General features: G+C 46.9%; 1 protein-coding gene across 1 annotated transcript in view; it reads right to left on the bottom strand.

Annotated features, from left to right (window-relative positions):
* Positions 1-10,009, bottom strand: part of LOC146185899 (kin of IRRE-like protein 2) — a 463,934-nt gene extending 453,925 nt beyond the window's left edge. The window contains exon 1 of the mRNA XM_084606837.1: positions 9,093-10,009. Coding sequence (XP_084462963.1) covers positions 9,093-9,168 — 76 coding nt within the window. The 5' untranslated portion in view covers positions 9,169-10,009. The remainder of the gene's footprint in view (positions 1-9,092) is intronic.
* Positions 10,010-17,149: the final 7,140 nt, after the last annotated feature.

Raw genomic sequence — 17,149 nt, 5'->3', positions numbered from 1 at the left:
GGTAATGGAGTTAGGCAGCTATGAAACGAGGAAAAAAAGCTGTTTACGTATGGTCTGTTCACCGGAGATAGGGTCAGACAGAAGTGAAAATAATTACACCAGGACAAATAACCGTTCTTGTCACTTGCTCCCGGCAAAGCACGGGAACCAAGGGTGTAGCTTGTCTGGCTCCTGGGAGATGAGTTTACGTGGAATGGACCTGGGCGGTTTGAAGTGGGCGTGCTTAGGCTAGGTCAGGTGTCGTCCATACCACCCACTTCCATTTCGCACATGCATCCCATATGAGTTGCAATAGCCACTCCTAAGCGCCTATTCCGACAGCACCGACATCTGCAATAACGGGCACCTGCTGTATGTAGGAAGATTTTGTTGTGTTGGCTTTAATGGCGCATAAGCAACTAAGGCTATCACGCGCCAAACACGAGGTGGTATATCGGAAGTCATGATATCATGTATATAGAATGTCATGATATCACATGACGCCCAGACTCGAAGAGAAACAGCTATGCGGGTAAACAAAGAATTCGACGTGAGAGTAAAAGCTCAGAGGCGTTGTACGACTTTATTTAGAGGCGAGAGCTCCCCGTCAGGGTAGTTTTGTCGCAGGTACGGATTTGGTCAAAAGTTTATGGGCCACCACAGTGACGGTTCTGGTTTATCATTGACGGCACATTTAAAGTCCCAAGGATCACGAAGGGTGAAACTTTTGAGCCTTCATCCAGCTCCAGAGTTTCGGAGCTTCAGATGCTCAGCAACTGACCGGCTACATGGTTCAACGACCAAAGCCGCGGGCTGAGGAAATTCGATGACAACTGCATACGTATTCACAGAGAAAACCGGCTCCCGTCGCTTTCGGAGCGAGACTTGTTGAAGGCACCGGATATGCCCGTACGAGACGCGCAGGCGGTTTCAAGGTTGAACAAAAACGACGCCGGGAAAGCGGTTCGCCGCTGACGCGTGACTCCAGGTGACTCAAAGGCAAACACCACAATGTCTCATCCCACCAGCTCAGCAATGCTGACGAAGAGAGCGGTGAGTAAAAAAATACGTGCGCGCGGCAACTACCGTCATCGTATTGCGACACGAAAGCACAAATGCGGAGGCCTTTACGTGCCCACGTATACGGGCTGGCATTCCGGCCGCACCTTCTCGTGATTGGTTTTATTCTGGAAGATGGCTTCGTGAAAGAGCGTTGCTTGCCCACACTCTCCAAGAGAGAACCGCAGCCTTCCTATAGGGGCGCTTGCGAGAGTGCTACTCACGGCCCACGATGAGTTAATTCCGGTGTACGAGGAACGGCGCAGGAATGCATCCACCTGATAAGCTGCCGATCATTGAGAGGTACGACGCAAAACACATATCACTTTCCATAGCTCTTCTCCCTCGAGGACAGCTCTTGCACGCTTGTTCTATGTAAAGGTATGGTCTCAAGGCTGGCGATTATTTCAGCCAAATGCGTGGGGCCTTTGAAGGCAAGGAGAACGTAACATATCAAAAGCACACAGACAGATCTTTATATCGAACAAGGAAAGGCTACGCTTATGTCTCTAAGGTTCATGTCCCATGCGGTGCAAAAAAAAAAAAAAAAAAAAAAGAAAAGAACATCACGATTTATTCCTTCTAAACCAAGTAAAAGCGAGAGTTCCGTTACATTCATAACCAAGCGTATTCAAGAGTACCGTTGCTCCCTCTTATTTGGCGTAGAAGAGTTAAACCACAGTGTTTTTTCAGCTGCTATCCTAGCACACTTAGTCTTTCACAACTTTTCCAGCGAAGCAGCTCAACGAGCCATATATCTTCAGTGATCTGATGATGATGATGATGAACAAGCGACAAAGGAAGCGCTGTCGGGGCCGCCGAAGACGGACGGCCCTGCAAGGCTCTACTTCGTGGCGAGATGCACTCACAACGACAGGCTCCCTCTCCTTTTAAGCGAGCGGAGAGTCACGTGATTCGACATATGACCACAGGTGGCGAAGCGCGACAGGCAGCGGTAGCAGCTGTGGCGCGTCACGTGGTATGACGTCTCAACGTACCGTCCGCGCACCTCCGGCTGAAGGTCAAATTAGCGTTCCAGATCACCTTGGCAAGATATGGTATAGCGGAGCTTTCCGCTCCAAAGAAAGTTAGAATTATAGCGCAAAATATGTAGATATCAAGGCCACTGATTTTTGTGTCGCTTTCTTTGGATCCTTCGTATCATACACGTGAAACTACCTTAATAAACTTTATTTACAAGCATGCATTCACAAGTTAATTCATTCGCACGGAAAAGCAAAGTTACCGGTAAGTCGTGTCTGGGTCCCTTATCCGGTTTATTATTCTGGTACTTCACCATTGGTCGCAAAGGTTCGTGACGTTGGGGTTAAAATCCGGCAGTATGAATACGTGGCTATCTGCAATCAAAGGCGGTACTGACTAAAAAATAAAGAGGTAAAAGTATGCACACTAAACAAAAAAACGAATTGCAAAGTAAAGTTCATTACAAGGGGCTGTTCACTTGATCGCTTCAAGCAGCCGTTGAACGTGATGGAGCCAATGGGTTGATGGTCAGTCTATTAACAACTGATAACGCGCCGGAGCGTACGTTAGGGTACAGGCTCACCCATATACGAAGGCATAAAAACAGCTTTGAAATCCCGAAGCAATTTCCAAGAAAATCTTATATGGAAGGGCGGACAACTTAAACGTTGCCACAATCGTTATCCCCATCAAGGGAGCCGCCGACAAATCGTTACCCCTCTTACGCAAGGTAAGAACGCATAAACATATGCCATAAACAATATAATCGAAATTGGAGCTCCTTTAAATGCATTAGGCGCCCTTAGAAACAACGCACGGTTAACCCTGGTGATAGAGTGAATTGAATAGGGCACCTTGCCTGATATATTTATGGGAGCACAGAAACAGAGCATTTATATAACCGAACATAACCAGCCAGGACTGAAGAATGTGAGCGTGCGTTGCAGAGACAGAACACGGGGCGCTCTCATTGGTTCGGTGTCTCAACGTGTGTTGTTTGAATTTTTTCCCCATCTTCGTCCGCAGGCTTTGTCTGTCCGGTGCCCGTCACCCTCTTGTCTAGGACCTGCATAAGTACACAAGGCACTGCTGAAACGAGGCTCGAAAACCCTCGTTTGCTGTTTCTTCTAACAGTCAGTTTACGGTATTGTCGATTTGACCGATGCCAACTCCACAGAATTTCAAGTTATCACCAACAAGTGGGATAGTATGCAAATATTATGCAGCAAGAGCTTATCGAATTTAGTTTTGAGGAAACGAAATGAACAAAATTGTCTAACCTCTCGGTGGACACCTGACCCGCACCTTGTGGTAAGTGGGAGGGAAAGAAGAAAAAGAGGTTTAGGTATCCTAGCCAAGAGCTGCGGAATAATTTCCACCATGCACCTGTGAATCTTTGCCGTGTATTGACATCGCACAGCTCACTGGCGCCTTCTGTGTTTTGAATCCGCAGACACGGGGTCGCCGCGACAGGGATTCGAACCCGCGGGTACTCCGTCTTGATAGCCGAGCGCGGCAACCATTGATCCATTGCAGCGGGTATATAGGTGCGTACCTTCCTAGTCCAGACGCTAGCGGCGAGTGCACCTAATAGCGCTACGAGCCTGCGAGATTTAGGCTGCCTCAATGCAGCATCAGCGAGCGAGTACCAAGACCATGCGCCGGCCCATCGAGGCACCAATAGCGAGCGGCGCCTGCCTGCCGCGTCAAGACCAATCCGAGTGTGCGCGCTTACAGCGCGCTGTACGGTAGTGGCGACGCATGCGCTTTGCTAAAAAATTTCTATTGCACTTGTGCTAACGCCAGCGTCCTCCTTTCTTTCACTGGGTACTTAATTACTTGCCTTGCGCCAGAGTTCCAATGCAATCCGCTCTGTCACGCGTTGAGTGACAGTCTTTCGGTATGTTGTTGTTGTCCTAAAAAAAATGGCGCGTACCCACAATGGGGATTGGCCACGACCAGTCGGTGATTACAATTTCTTCCATATGTGCGTAGCACTTGTCCGGCACGTGATACGTTCTTCGAAAACACGCACTCGTTTTCACACACTCCGACTGACGGAAAATTTGCACATTTCCCCCGAGCCTCTAGATCGCAGGAGAGCCTCTGAAAATTTCACTCATTCATGACTCCTGCACGATTTCCTGTAGCGGGGCAGTCTAAAAACAGCACGGATTACACCGCCACTTGTTTTCGTTATTTGCTAAGAAAAGATATTCTAAGAATTAAAATCTCGGGAAAACATTTGTGGAGTAACAAGAATTCCCACTGCGATTCATTCGCAATACAGCTATGTATGGAAGCTTAAAGCGCCAGAGAGAGCTTGTAAAACAGTCTTGTGCGTCTTACCCCCCCCCCCCCCCCCCCCCCCCCCCCCCCCATTTCCACCCGTGGTGGAATTAAGATAAGCGAGCGAGTCTTAGAACACACAAGGGGTAGCCATGGCTTCTTTCGGAAAACCCCGTAGTTGTGAGCTGGTCTTCACGCGTTTCCAGCCAACCACGCATGTTTTCAGAGTGTCTTTCGCCAGCCGCGCCCATATGACATTGAAAGAACTCGCTTGCCATTATCGAGTCGACTTCGCATGCGCCCACTAATTGTCCCCAGGTACACTTCTCGAACAAAACAGGCACCATTAAACTATTAAACAATGTTCACCAGCAGTACGTCAATGCACATAGCTGAAAAAAAAAAAAAGCTGGACAGCTCCGATGTACAATTTAGCGCCTTCTCCGTGGCAAGGCCGCGCGCACGTCTGCAGGTCGTTCTCGCTAACGGGGGACGTGACTCGATACGCGCCGGGGACGACCCCAGCCGTGTTTAGCGCCGATGCGTATCTGGGCAAAAAGAAATCAACAAGAGAGACACTTCGGGTAGCTGAAGCTGGAACCTGCTGCGACGGAGTTTTACGGCCGGTTTCAGTGATGTCCCTTCAACGGACTGGCCGGCAAAAACCTTGAGCTGGCTGTACACAGGTCCTAATGCGGACAATCGCGCCTGAAGAGCACAAGCCGTATAGTTAAAACATTCACTGCGTACAGCAGAAGTAACAAATATAGACTGCCTGACGAGTATTTCCCGAGCAGACAAACGCCATACCCGTGCGGCAAGGTATGTTCCGCGTTTTTTTTTTTTTTTTTTTTTTTTTTTTTTTTTTTTTTTTTTTTTTGCCGGAGAGTGAGCCGTTGACTCCCCTCGAACACAGAAGAAGCGAGCAAGCGTATCAGCCAGACGAAGACTGCACGTTGGCTTTTGATTCCTTTAGATTCCAGGCAAATAGTTATGTGGCTAGTCACGCAATGAAAACCAACGCCAAGGGTTCCATCATTGCATTAAGAGTGGTTGTGACCGGGCGGTTCGACACATGCTTGCAGTGGTACGTGCATTGAACCTGTTCGGTTTTATTTCTCATTTGCTTCTTGAGTGCTCTTTTCCAGCGTGAAGCGTGGCTTGTTCGCCGACGACGAATCGACGGAAACTAATTGTGCGACAACTGGTTCATGTATGCGACTGCGCATATATTGTTACCAGGGGCCCGCTCGAGCGAACCCATTGGAGATGTGTGTTCAGATTCAGACTCGGAATGAAGCGCTCGTGACTGTTCATGTTTCAAATACGAACAAAGATTAATATGACTTCGGCTGGACGGTTCATGAGCGTTAGTGGAATAGTACAGAGGGAAAGAGAAAAAGGAGTGTTATAATACTTCCATTAAATCCGAACAATTACAGGGCCGACCATTAAGCGCGTTTTAATTACTGCCCCGAGTCATCAGCAGTCTGGATGCGATCGCCTTATTAATCAAGGTGCCTGCTGCTGGTTACGTGAGCGTCCATACCAACGTTGAGTAGCGCAACGCAGATGCATGCATTTTTATCTATGGACTCATTCTGCAATATATACGTTTATAAGCGAGTGGCTGTCGTTTGTGCAATTTATGTATTGTAAAATCCTGTACGATTTCAAGATTCAATAGTGACGGAAGTCCGCTTAACTGTTTAGTGCCCCCACAAGACATACAAGACCGGGATTATACTGCCGATGTTTGTAGCGTTTACCTAGCCTCAAAGGAACGCGTGGTTACTGTGAATATACGGTCCTGGCTCAGGGATTCTTGGACTCATTAAGCAAACCGCGGTTAGTTAGTGAGCAAGCTTGAAGTTTAACACATGCTTCATCGCCTTTCAAGGAATACTAAGGTAAGCAACAATTATATTCCTCGTTTGCATGCGCACTACAAAGAGTACCATTAACTGGAGGAAATGGGGCTCTCTGTTCCTGACGCGAACCTTTCTGAAGTTCCTTCTATGGTGAAGCCTCGTTATCAGATGGTCAGCAAAATGCGTGGCGCGTGAGCTGTGAATCAAGATCCTAAATTCCTTCAAATCCCAAAGCTCACCCCTACATACTAACAACTGTACTAAAGTAAGTAATGGTAAGTTAGCGCAGCTGAGGCATCTCAGGCCAGGTTATGTTGCGAAATGCGTACTCTGCAGAAAATTAGAGCTCGCGCATATGCAATTCTTATCCTCAAACTTCATCCTGCACAGGCGTCAAAAGGCCCCACAAGCATTGAGCACTTATATCAAAGGTACACAAGTAGCCAGCTCATAGAGTTGGACTCGACGTTATTGAACGGTCTCGCTTATTCCCTTCAGTACAAGACAGAAACGATGACTGTTAAGGGCGTATCGTACAAGCACGGCACGCCCCAGAATTCCCGTCGAGAAGAATGGCTTACTATGTTGGGGCGTTGAAACTATCGTGCACATTCTCTTGGACTGCTGCTTGTTACGCTGTAACTCGTGCTTAATTTCAGGCCCGATACGTTTCCCGTTCTCACATTTTATGAACCGAAAAAGAAGGAAAATGGAGCGCCAGCTGCAGTAGATAGTCGGTGCGGCAGGCGTTAAGTCGGCATAAGGTACGTGGTCTACGCATTGGAGGTCTCAATGCATGGATGGTTGATCTCCGAGGGGCTGTAGGTGGTTGCAGCGAAGCTGGATTCCGAAAGGCGAATCATGGCCCCACTTTATTCCCTTATAGTTTATAGTGTACCGTTCCGCCTTTCCACCTTTTCTTTGGGAGAAGTCATTGTTTACAATGCCATGCTCTTTAAATTCAAAATTTGCGCAAAGCCAATGCTTGAGTTTAGATATTTTAGCTGTCAGCAAGTCCAGAGCTTCCAAAATAGCGCCTGAGAAAGGAATTGCGTTTAATTTTTCGCCTCTGTTCCGGTATTTGAGATGAGCTGGACAGCAGTGATCATTGCGCGAACAGAAGAACCCTGTTCCCGCAGAAATCCATAAAATGCTAGAAATAAATTACACTCCGTTCCCTGTGGCAACTATACATCAAATTTCGTCCATTTTTTTACAGCTCCTAGGTCTAGCTTTCTTCCCAAAGTTTTTCGTCCCAAACGACGGGCCTGAAGCAGCTTTCATAACAAGTACAGAAAGCGTTTTGAATGCCGCGATCAGCTAACCGGACAGATCAAGCCAAAACGGTTAAGACGATCTGTTTCGACGTACCTAACAGGAGCAACGTTTTGCGCTTGTTCACGGCGACACTTGCAAGTTAGAAGACCGCCATCAAAAACCAGAAACGCATTCGAACGCCTAAATCCTCGAAAAACGATTTGCACTGCGCATATTTTATCTTTCACTGGTACGCTTGCAAATCTGTCGTCGCTTTTTCTTACAGACACATAATGCTGTGATAAGTACAACACTTCCTCAGATATCTCTACCTAGTCACTGGCATCGCCTCTGTCCATATCTCCAATTCAGGCCTGCATTATTAGCCCCACAGTTTTATCGCGGAAAGTAAATTTAGGGCGGACCCAGATTCGGACCAAACTTGTGCCGTCGAACAGAAATCAAGAATGTACGCTAAATGTGAAGTGCCCACTAACGCGCCTCCTATTTTAGCATGTCCTTCTAGGCCCAAATGCGATCAAACCGGCAAGAGAAGCATTGCAGTCAGAGCAATCATGAGTGAAAATTAACTGCACGAAACTGGTGCAAACAGGGCTGATGCGATTCAACGCCAACGTTCGCGATGAACGCGGCCATGGTACGCTATGCGCAATTAAGCCGCGAGATCGTGTTGACTGCAAGGAAAGGGAATGCTGAGCAGACTCTACCAAGAGTAAGTAAATAAAGTTGGCTTCCACATTCTGCCAGAATGAGGCGCTCTTTATTATCCTTTTCGTTTTTTTTTTTTTATTGTCTTGCCAACTGCACTCTTCGCATTTTCGTTTCCTTTTTCCGGTCCACAGAGAAAGGGGCGGGGCAAACTACAAAGAAGCGTGGCGAGACTGAGTTCCTGAAGTGTGCGGTGATGCCTTCGCGCTAAGCCTAGACCACTTGCCGCGACCAGGCACATAGATGAAAAGGTACGGTGAAGTGATACGCTGTGAGGCTCGGCATGTTCATCAAATATGGAGCGAATCCGCAAGACACCTCGACAGTGCATACCCTCCTCTGAAACTTCCAAAATTGCTTATACGGAATTGTACTGACGAAGATGTGGAGTAAAGACGCCACAACCGATGTTCAAGTCTTTCTCCAAAGTTTACATTTTACATTATCACAGGATTCCTTAGTAAAGACGCCACAACCGATGTTCAAGTCTTTCTCCAAAGTTTACATTTTACATTATCACAGGATTCCTTTTAGACCGGTCACCGGTACCCTTCTCTAGCTCCGCACCTGGCGCTTTGACCTGTCATACGTGTAACAAAATAAAAATGGTAAAGATAGCTTAAGTCTTACGTGCTATGCGCACATATCTCAGCCCTCACGTACTGAGAAGGATACATAGAGACGTTGCGCGCATGAGGAGTTCTGCTGCCAGATGCGCTCTTCGTGAACAGTCCAAACACTGTTTATTTGCGGTTACGGTTTAACCTGTTCGCTGTGAACGAGGAATGAACATGAAAGAGTTTCCCGCCAAAAAATGTGCAAGGAAAAAAGAATTGTGACAAAGAAAATAGAAACCGCGAGGCGTAGACGAAAGCTGCGGGATATGCAAGCGTCACGCTGTGCCGGTGCCGTCGACCTACTTACCTATGACGGTGCTGGCGGCGACCACGGCGAACGGTATCCACAGGCCCGGAGCACGCTGACGTCGGACTACACTCATGTTTGGCCTCGAAGGTGAAACGCAAAAACCAAATGGACACAAAAACAAAGAAAAAAAAAAGCACACAGGGGAACGGAGGGGGCCTTCGAAGAACACTTATTTCCCCTCACAGGTCTCCTCTGAAGATGGAGGCGTCTCTTCCTTCTCCGTCAAGAATCCGCGCACACGCGGCCCCCCAGGGACCGGAGACTCCGCACACGGCAAGTATAAAGAGGACGCGTGTAACAGCCGAGAGGCAAATGAAAACTCCGACGTGCACCAGGCGACTTACGAGTAGGGGTAAAAGTTCCAACACCGTGTTGCTTTCTGTTCAGCAAAAACTCACTGTTGCAACGGTTTAAAGGCAAGACAGCGTTACCATCACCGCCACTTTCTACGGCCAGAATTTTCGCCTCGAAGCGTGGTCATTCACAGCGTCCCGTCTGAAACAGGTCGAGACACTGCGACGCGCACAGACCGACCCAAAGGATTCTCCACGCCGTTCTGACACTCGGCGTCGTCTTCAGCCAGCAGCTGCGACAGCGATGCACGTCAGCGTCCAAGCGTTGAGCGTCAGTCGAGCGCGCGGTCCAAGGCACTGCCGCATGCACGGCACATGCAACGCACGCGCGGTTTCGGAGCACTGAACTTGGCGATCGTTGCGAGCGAAGCGCGCGAGCTGCGACGACCGTTGCCGACGATGGACTGGTTTTCTCGGTCGTGCGCGCTAGAGTCGGCGCTTCGGCGGCAGCGGCCACGCGGCTGGTGGTGGTGGCGGCAGGGAAGAGCTCGCGCGCGTTCTTTTCTCCTCGCCTGTTCTCTCACTCCGGCTCCGCTGGCGTGGTACCGTCAACAGGCGCGAAGGGCGGGTGAGGGCCAGAAGCCGCGCTCTTTCTTGAAGAGCGCGCGAGAAGCCGCGTTGAGCGGCGATGGTGGCGCCACTGAAGCGCTTAAGTGGCGAAGGCGGGAACTACAACAAAGGAGGTCCGTTTGACTTTTGAACATCAAGCGGTAAAGAAGAGCAGATGTTGGAAAAATTTTTCATTTCATATTCAGCAAAGTATCTAATTTTAGCGCCACTATTGCAGCTCCTCCACATGCATTCACATAAAATAGGAAGTAATATTAGAGCGCACATAAGCTGCTGCTACTTGGACAGCATAAGCATTCAGTAACATCGTTATTCTGAAGAAGAACGTTATGTTTCGCAAAATCAGTTATGTTGTAAAATGAAATAAAAACAACTGGTCATATCGAGATAGAACTCCTCTATTCCGTTTTCAATAAAAAAAAGGGTCTTCTCACACATTTGGCTTCATTCAAATTTATGCGGCCCAGTTTTTCACTCCTTGCCTAAACATAACGTGCAAATGTCGTCCATGCCACGCAGTGAGTGTTAAGGATGTCTTCACTATCGGAATACAGCGCTAAACGCCACTTAAGGAAGTTCATTAAAATAAAGAACACTAATAATAGGAAAACGACACAGAAGTAAAATTACAGTGTATCATTACGCCTTTGTATTTTTAACGTAAAATGCTCGATATCAAGATGGCGGAAGTTAAAAAAAAAACTTGCGAGTTGCAGACAGAGTTGCTCAGAAAACAAAAGCGACAAAATATCGGGCGTTCTTGTTCCAACACTGAGCTTGCTTGTAAGCGTCGCGGCGCAGCTGATGATTAGAGCATGCAGGTATCGGCAGCTCTTCATCAGCTGCCTCATCAGCTCGGCGTTGTTCAGCCGAAACTGCTGTCTCCTAGAAATTCCGATAATATTGAGCAATAAATTTCCTAATTCTTATCTCCATTTTACTCATGCTTAGACGCGCAATCACATCTATCCACGGGAACACACACGACCGAGTTTTGAGCGCACGGAATTAGGCCGAAGGTGGCATAAAATAATATGCACGACTGTTGGTGCTGAAAAGGCGGGCACTATGTGGGTGGCTGTTAATGGTGGTGTAGAACACATACGCATGCGTGGCTCCACGTTTTGTTTTTATAGATTGCTCTTGCAAGCTCTAGCTTTCTTCAAGGTGGACGCACACTATTTGCCTTTTTACAGTGCATCTTAGCATTGCATACTGCGTCTTGAAAAACATATTAACGGCTCACTTTCAGACTCAGTTGTTAATGTATAAAACAAAAACAAAAATCAAATATTACTGTAGTACGGCTCGCCTTATGACTTGTAGTCGAGAGCGCGAGGACTCATGTCGCTAAATGTCACCGAGACCATTGAAAGTTGATTCACCCTCAAGCGCACTTAGAGGTTATGGTTAAAACAATCTCACTCACGTCCATTAAATTAAATGAGTGTGAATGGAGAAGATTAACAAACCAAATGAGGCTATGCCGGGCCTACTGTCAGCGCTAAAGCACAAATAAAGTCATATCGGGCGAAATCTGATATAAAGCCCCTTTGGCTTCCGGTAAACGTTTACAGTGGAAGCCATGCATGGTGTGCAAAAATGAGGACAAATGGGAAGTGCTTGAATGTGTGCGTGTGCCATTGTAATATTGCCCTGTATGTGTCATGGCTGAATTTAGACTACCTACGTTAAGAATTACTACTACCATGAACGGTTAATGACCACCGATGCTGTTTATTCTTTATGACGACGACACAGTCACGATTAACGTCGCGGATGATCACAAATAAAGAGAGATAGAAGTTACCCCGTGTCTTTTTTTTTTTTAAATGACCATTAGAATAACATGACAGATGTAAGCAGACATAAAATTGCGTTTGAGCACCTACCCACGAACAAACCTGTGACAACCTACGCACGAATAAACGCTATAGCCAGTGTAACGCATGAAAAATTCTCATCTAACTGGATCAATTTCTGTGAAGTTTGGGCTTTACAAAGACGCCTTCAAATACACATGTGTAGTCTATGAAATTCGTATTATTCGTTACCCGTCCCTCGACTCCAGTAAGTTACCGCAATTGTCTTTTTTCCAGCGACACTAAGTAAAAAATATCCTTTTTAGGGCTTCGTATTTCATTACGAAAAGAATCTCGTGGTGCTTTTTATCGGCATCTTGTTACGACAAATTTGCCTTCAGGAGCTTTCCCTATTGTCACTTTTTCTCATCTGGTAATTTATTTCTTCTGGAAACCGAAAATAAAAAAAAACCATTGTGGCATAGTATTGAAAGCAAGAAACAAAAAACAGAAGCTTCCCTCTGCATGTTGCATGCCCAGTGCTAGCGCGCACCTTTGTATACATTTAAGGTCACACGGTATACTCGCTTGCATTGATCATCAAGGGCAAGTGAAGCAAGCAGCCAGGCGGGCAGGCTCACGCAAGGGCGTAACCTTATTATCATTCCTCAGACAGGTGAAATGTATACGAATATGGCCTACGCGCTCTCGCGCAGCCAGAACAGACAATTCCCGAGGGCCGTGCAAATGCTATGCGTGTTCGTCATCGCATTGTTCTCTCCTGCGCATACACACACTGTCCTTTATGTGCGGGCCGGATCTAGGCGGTGGTACTGTGGTGTTAGTGCCAGGAATCACTGCCTAGCAGATATTCCAAGCATGGAGAAGTGCAGCCATCTCGATCGGTGATCCAGGGCTAGAAAGCATGTGCGGTGGCTCGTCTCAGCGGCGCTGCCGGGTGGGCGAAGCTAGGCGAAGCTTGGCGAAGCCCGCATAGAGTCGCTTCGACTAGGACCTCGAAAGGAAACCCTTTCTTTGCGTCCCGAACCGGCGGCGTGGTTGGCTTTCTTCGTCGGCGCTTTCGCGTCGTGAGCGTCGATTTCCACAGGGCAGCCAAAGCAACCAGCTAGCCGTTCCAATTTTCGAGCCGCTCGTGACGCGTGCACGTAACGCACATGGGTGCTGCTGGCTCCTTCGCCCCCCTCTCTCCTTTTTGGGCTCCCTCGCCGGCTGCCGCAGCGAGGGGACCAATTAGGTCAGAATGTGAACGGCGCCGCCGCCGCACACGCAGTGGGGCTCCCACGTTGGTCCGTTTCTTCTTCCTATCATCTTGTTCCTTCTGCTGGCGCTAGCGGCAGTCGTGACCGCACATCACGCACCGACGCTGTGTTGTCCCCGGTTCGTCCCGTTCGGTATGCATGCAGGACTTTGCCGTCGCTGCTGTTTCTGCTTGGGAACTCCTCGGCGTGCCTTGGCGGTTAGGCATCACCCGCATCCTTTGTATAACCTTCCCAGTCTTTCCCGCATGCTCTTGTTTCTTCTGGCCCAGTAGAGTGGCAGGTGGATTTAGCCTGGCTTCCCCCATTTTTTGTCTTATGTCACTGGCACGCAACCGGCCGGCGGTTGCGATTCCGTAACGTGGGAAGTGTGCCAGTGCGCGTGTCGCATACTTCTCCAAATCATAAGTTTAGATCTGTTCAACTGAGTCATATTTAGGCCTATTGCAAGTGCACAACAATTTTACAGTGACAGTAGAGTGCATGCTTTGCCACACACAGGAGTCAAGTTGGGCTATGTAACCTTGGAAAGTGACAAGAGTCGGAAGTAAGGGCACGCACCTACACTCATGAAATATTTTTCTTTTTTCCCCTCCCATTCCACCGGACCCTCACTCACCAACTTATTCGTTCATTGATTGACCGTCCCGCTCATTCATCCTCTTTTCTTTCGAAACCGGATGTTCAGAGGCGATCAGATAGACGCATAGTAAAGATGGCCTGGCGTTGTAACCGATTTCTAACGTCGGCTATCAGCAAATTACAGCAAAGCGTGGATGGGTCACAGGAAGTTGAATATGGTGCAATAGCGGTCTTTATTTCTGTCATTGTACTACAAGTTATGACGGAATTCCGAGATAGCAATCTAAACTGGATGGTGCAACCTTTCTTGCCGTTCTTACGACAGAGGGCATATTTTTCCGCAGACAATTTCATTGGTACAACTCCAACGGATTTATATTGTGGCTCTGTTTGCCAATCACAGTAGCCGAAAAGAGACCAATAAATGTGTTCATACTGTTTGTCGCAACTGTAAGGGAAATAGAAACAAGTTAATTCAGTGTTCGTTTCCCGCGATTTCGCAAAACTGCACGCAACCTTCTTCCGATGGTGCAGCGGCTGCTTTCGAAAAATGCGTAGGGTGTCCCTTTATATGCTTGTGCAGCAATTTAGTCAGGCACGTCTTTTGTTGAGAAAAATAGTAATAGTAACGGTTCACTCAGTCTCTTCATTATTGAACACGACTGCAGGTAATGATACATTTAGTACCCCACTTATTTTCATTATTCTATTTTTGCTAGGGTAAAAGCTATGTAATACTATTTAAGGCGAATTGTAGGCTTGAAAATTTTGCTCGACGTGCAACAACAAAAATTTCAAGCGTAGCGTTTATTTCACGTTAGTAATGAGACTATTTCGCACTAAAATCGAGGCGAGAACAAGCTGCAAAGAGTGTAGCAGTTAGCCTGCTACAGGACGACACAGAAACGTATATCAAATCTGCATTTTGGCCTAAAAGACTCACAACATATTGGTGCAAGTAGTGGTGATGATGATGATGTCGTAATTCATAATAAAACATACCCACGGCGGAGAATTCGTCCCTGACATTTGAGAGTGGTTTTCGTCTTTACTGAAGAATCTTAATTCCCTGTCTGCTTCTCATTGATTACCAGGCAATAAATTAAAAAAATAAAATAAATAAGCTAAGCTTTCCTTAAATGTATGAGCACTGAGAAATTGCTCTAAACGGACAGTTTTCAGAGAGAAAGCCGTTTTCAAACTTAAAACGCGGAGTTGTTATCTTTATTGGCAACAACGTATCAGGTCTCGATAGAGTGCCCTTGTGCACAGGATTGTTTCCAATACGTTTTCTTACGTCACAGCTCTAGTCTGGCGTACGGCAACGGCTTTTCGGTTGAATGATCCTAACACGCTATCGCGAAAGAGAGAAATGGTTTGCGAGTCGGTGGCAGAACTGAGGTCCGTTCATTACGGATACAAACGCGTTTCTTGTTAAACAAAGGTCCCCCCTTTTTTTTTTTACGTATTCAATACCTTTAAATATGCACAAAAACTCAGGCAATGACCAAAAGTTCAAGTAAAATTTTTTGATAATGCATACAACAAAGGGATTACAGTAAAATTGTACAGAAGGAGGTCCTAATTAGCACAAGACTGTCAAGGTAGGGGGGCCTCTTCCAGAAGATGCAAGTAGGGTAGAAATGCGAGCAATGGGAAGCAGTGTAACAAGTAATTACTATAAAAGTACAGCCCCCATAACAATCAATAGCAAAAATATGTTAATGAAAACTACAAAAAAAGTAGTACTAGTAAAAACCTTTATTTTAGAGCAGAAACCAACTGCTCAAAATGAAGTTCGCCTGCCACACCAGGCCGATCTGGTTCTCTTCGTAAGGAAAAGCCAGCCAGGTATACCAGGAGAGGACTGGGGATGAGGGAGGGGGGTAGAAAGGAGATTGAATGGCGACAGGGCAGTAGAGGCAGTGTGAAAGATCCGCATAAAGCTCAGGGTAGTTGGGACACGACGGATCAGAGCGGAAACGGTATAGGTACAGTCTTGCTGGTGTAATGAGTGTTTGTTTGAATTTTGCGAAGGGTATGAGCCTGGCAAACAGAGAGACGGGGTGCGGGGCAGGGAGAATGGCGAGCTCCCGCCTGAATTCCAGGTAGGATTGCGATATGGCTTTCCCGATCAGAAGACCCTCGTCACACAACAATGGGCTGGACCAGAGGATCGCTGGAGCCCGGTTAACAATTTCGCGGCCGAGCTGATTACACAGCCTATTTCCAGCAATCCCTGAATGCCCAGATATCCATCTCTTTTGAAAGGCACGGAAGAATACACAACGTATTGTCGGGTCGGGGGAAGATGAGTGAATTCCTGGACAACATGCACAATCGAGAGAATCTCCAAGGTAGTACTGTCTGGCGGGTCTAGGCATAGACTACTGGTAGAATAGAGAGGAAATAACTATACAGAGCATCGGCTTGAGTGCATAAAACAGACAAAAAAATTTACGGATCACTGCATAATCTGCAATGGAGAAATGCGTATTATAAGCCTGAGCGTTGCTGTGTTGTACGCGAGATGCGTCAACGGGATTCCGCGAGTGACAGATACAGCGTCTTTCTTTTCCTGTAAACCAATTATTGAACACCGATGAACTTTGATTCATTCAAAGAAACGCTGATGGTGTTCGACAAGAGGCGCGCGATGTACCGCGTGCAGCAGCAGCGCTCAGGTTTTCGCATTTCTGCACTGTAGATGATGCAGTGCTCTCGGAATTTTTCAGACTGCAGTTGGTTGATTACCTTTCTTACACACTTTCTAACCCTTCCCACCGCACGTTCACGTTCAAATATTTCAAATTTCCCACCATCGAAAATTAGGCCTACCTCACCGGAAGTCGAGTACCACGTGATCCCTTTTGGACGTTGACATTACCGCTTCCGGCTATTTCGACATCTGATTGACTTCACAGGCTCTAATTATTTAACTAATTAACCCGCATCAACCATTTTGTCACTTGCATGCCTTTCTTTGACGTTCTATCCGTTGGTACCATTTTTTTTTTCTGATATACGAACTAGTTCCTCTTTTACAGCTCCGAGAAGGGCATGCACACGCGAAACCCGCCGACATAGCCATACAGTGCTTACGAATTAGTAACACAGTCAATGGATAATTACCATCTGAGCATATTAATTAACCATGCATGAAGTCTGTTAATTGTATTTTCATTCAATGATGGAATGAGTGAACAGCAAACAATGCTTTAAATTCACGAGGTAAGGAATTTCGGTAGGATATGTCGGCAAACAAGGTAGTATATTTTCCGTAATCATTCCTCACTATTGACAAAAGGAGATTCTTGCGCTGTTGAAAACATGGTAGGATTAGTATTTACAAGCTGTCTGCCGTGGTGTCATCACTGTAAGCGTGATTATATTAATTAGCTTCTACATAATAACGAATAATAGTTTGCTGAATAATTATTGAAGTGGAAGTATGTGCAAGGTGTGATACA

Source organism: Amblyomma maculatum, chromosome 6, assembly GCF_055883805.1.
Source record: "Amblyomma maculatum isolate TAMU_Amacu chromosome 6, ASM5588380v1, whole genome shotgun sequence".
Lineage (NCBI taxonomy): Eukaryota > Metazoa > Arthropoda > Arachnida > Ixodida > Ixodidae > Amblyomma > Amblyomma maculatum.
The sequence above is the reverse complement of the archived record's forward strand: the minus strand, read 5'-3'. Positions and strand labels throughout refer to the sequence as shown.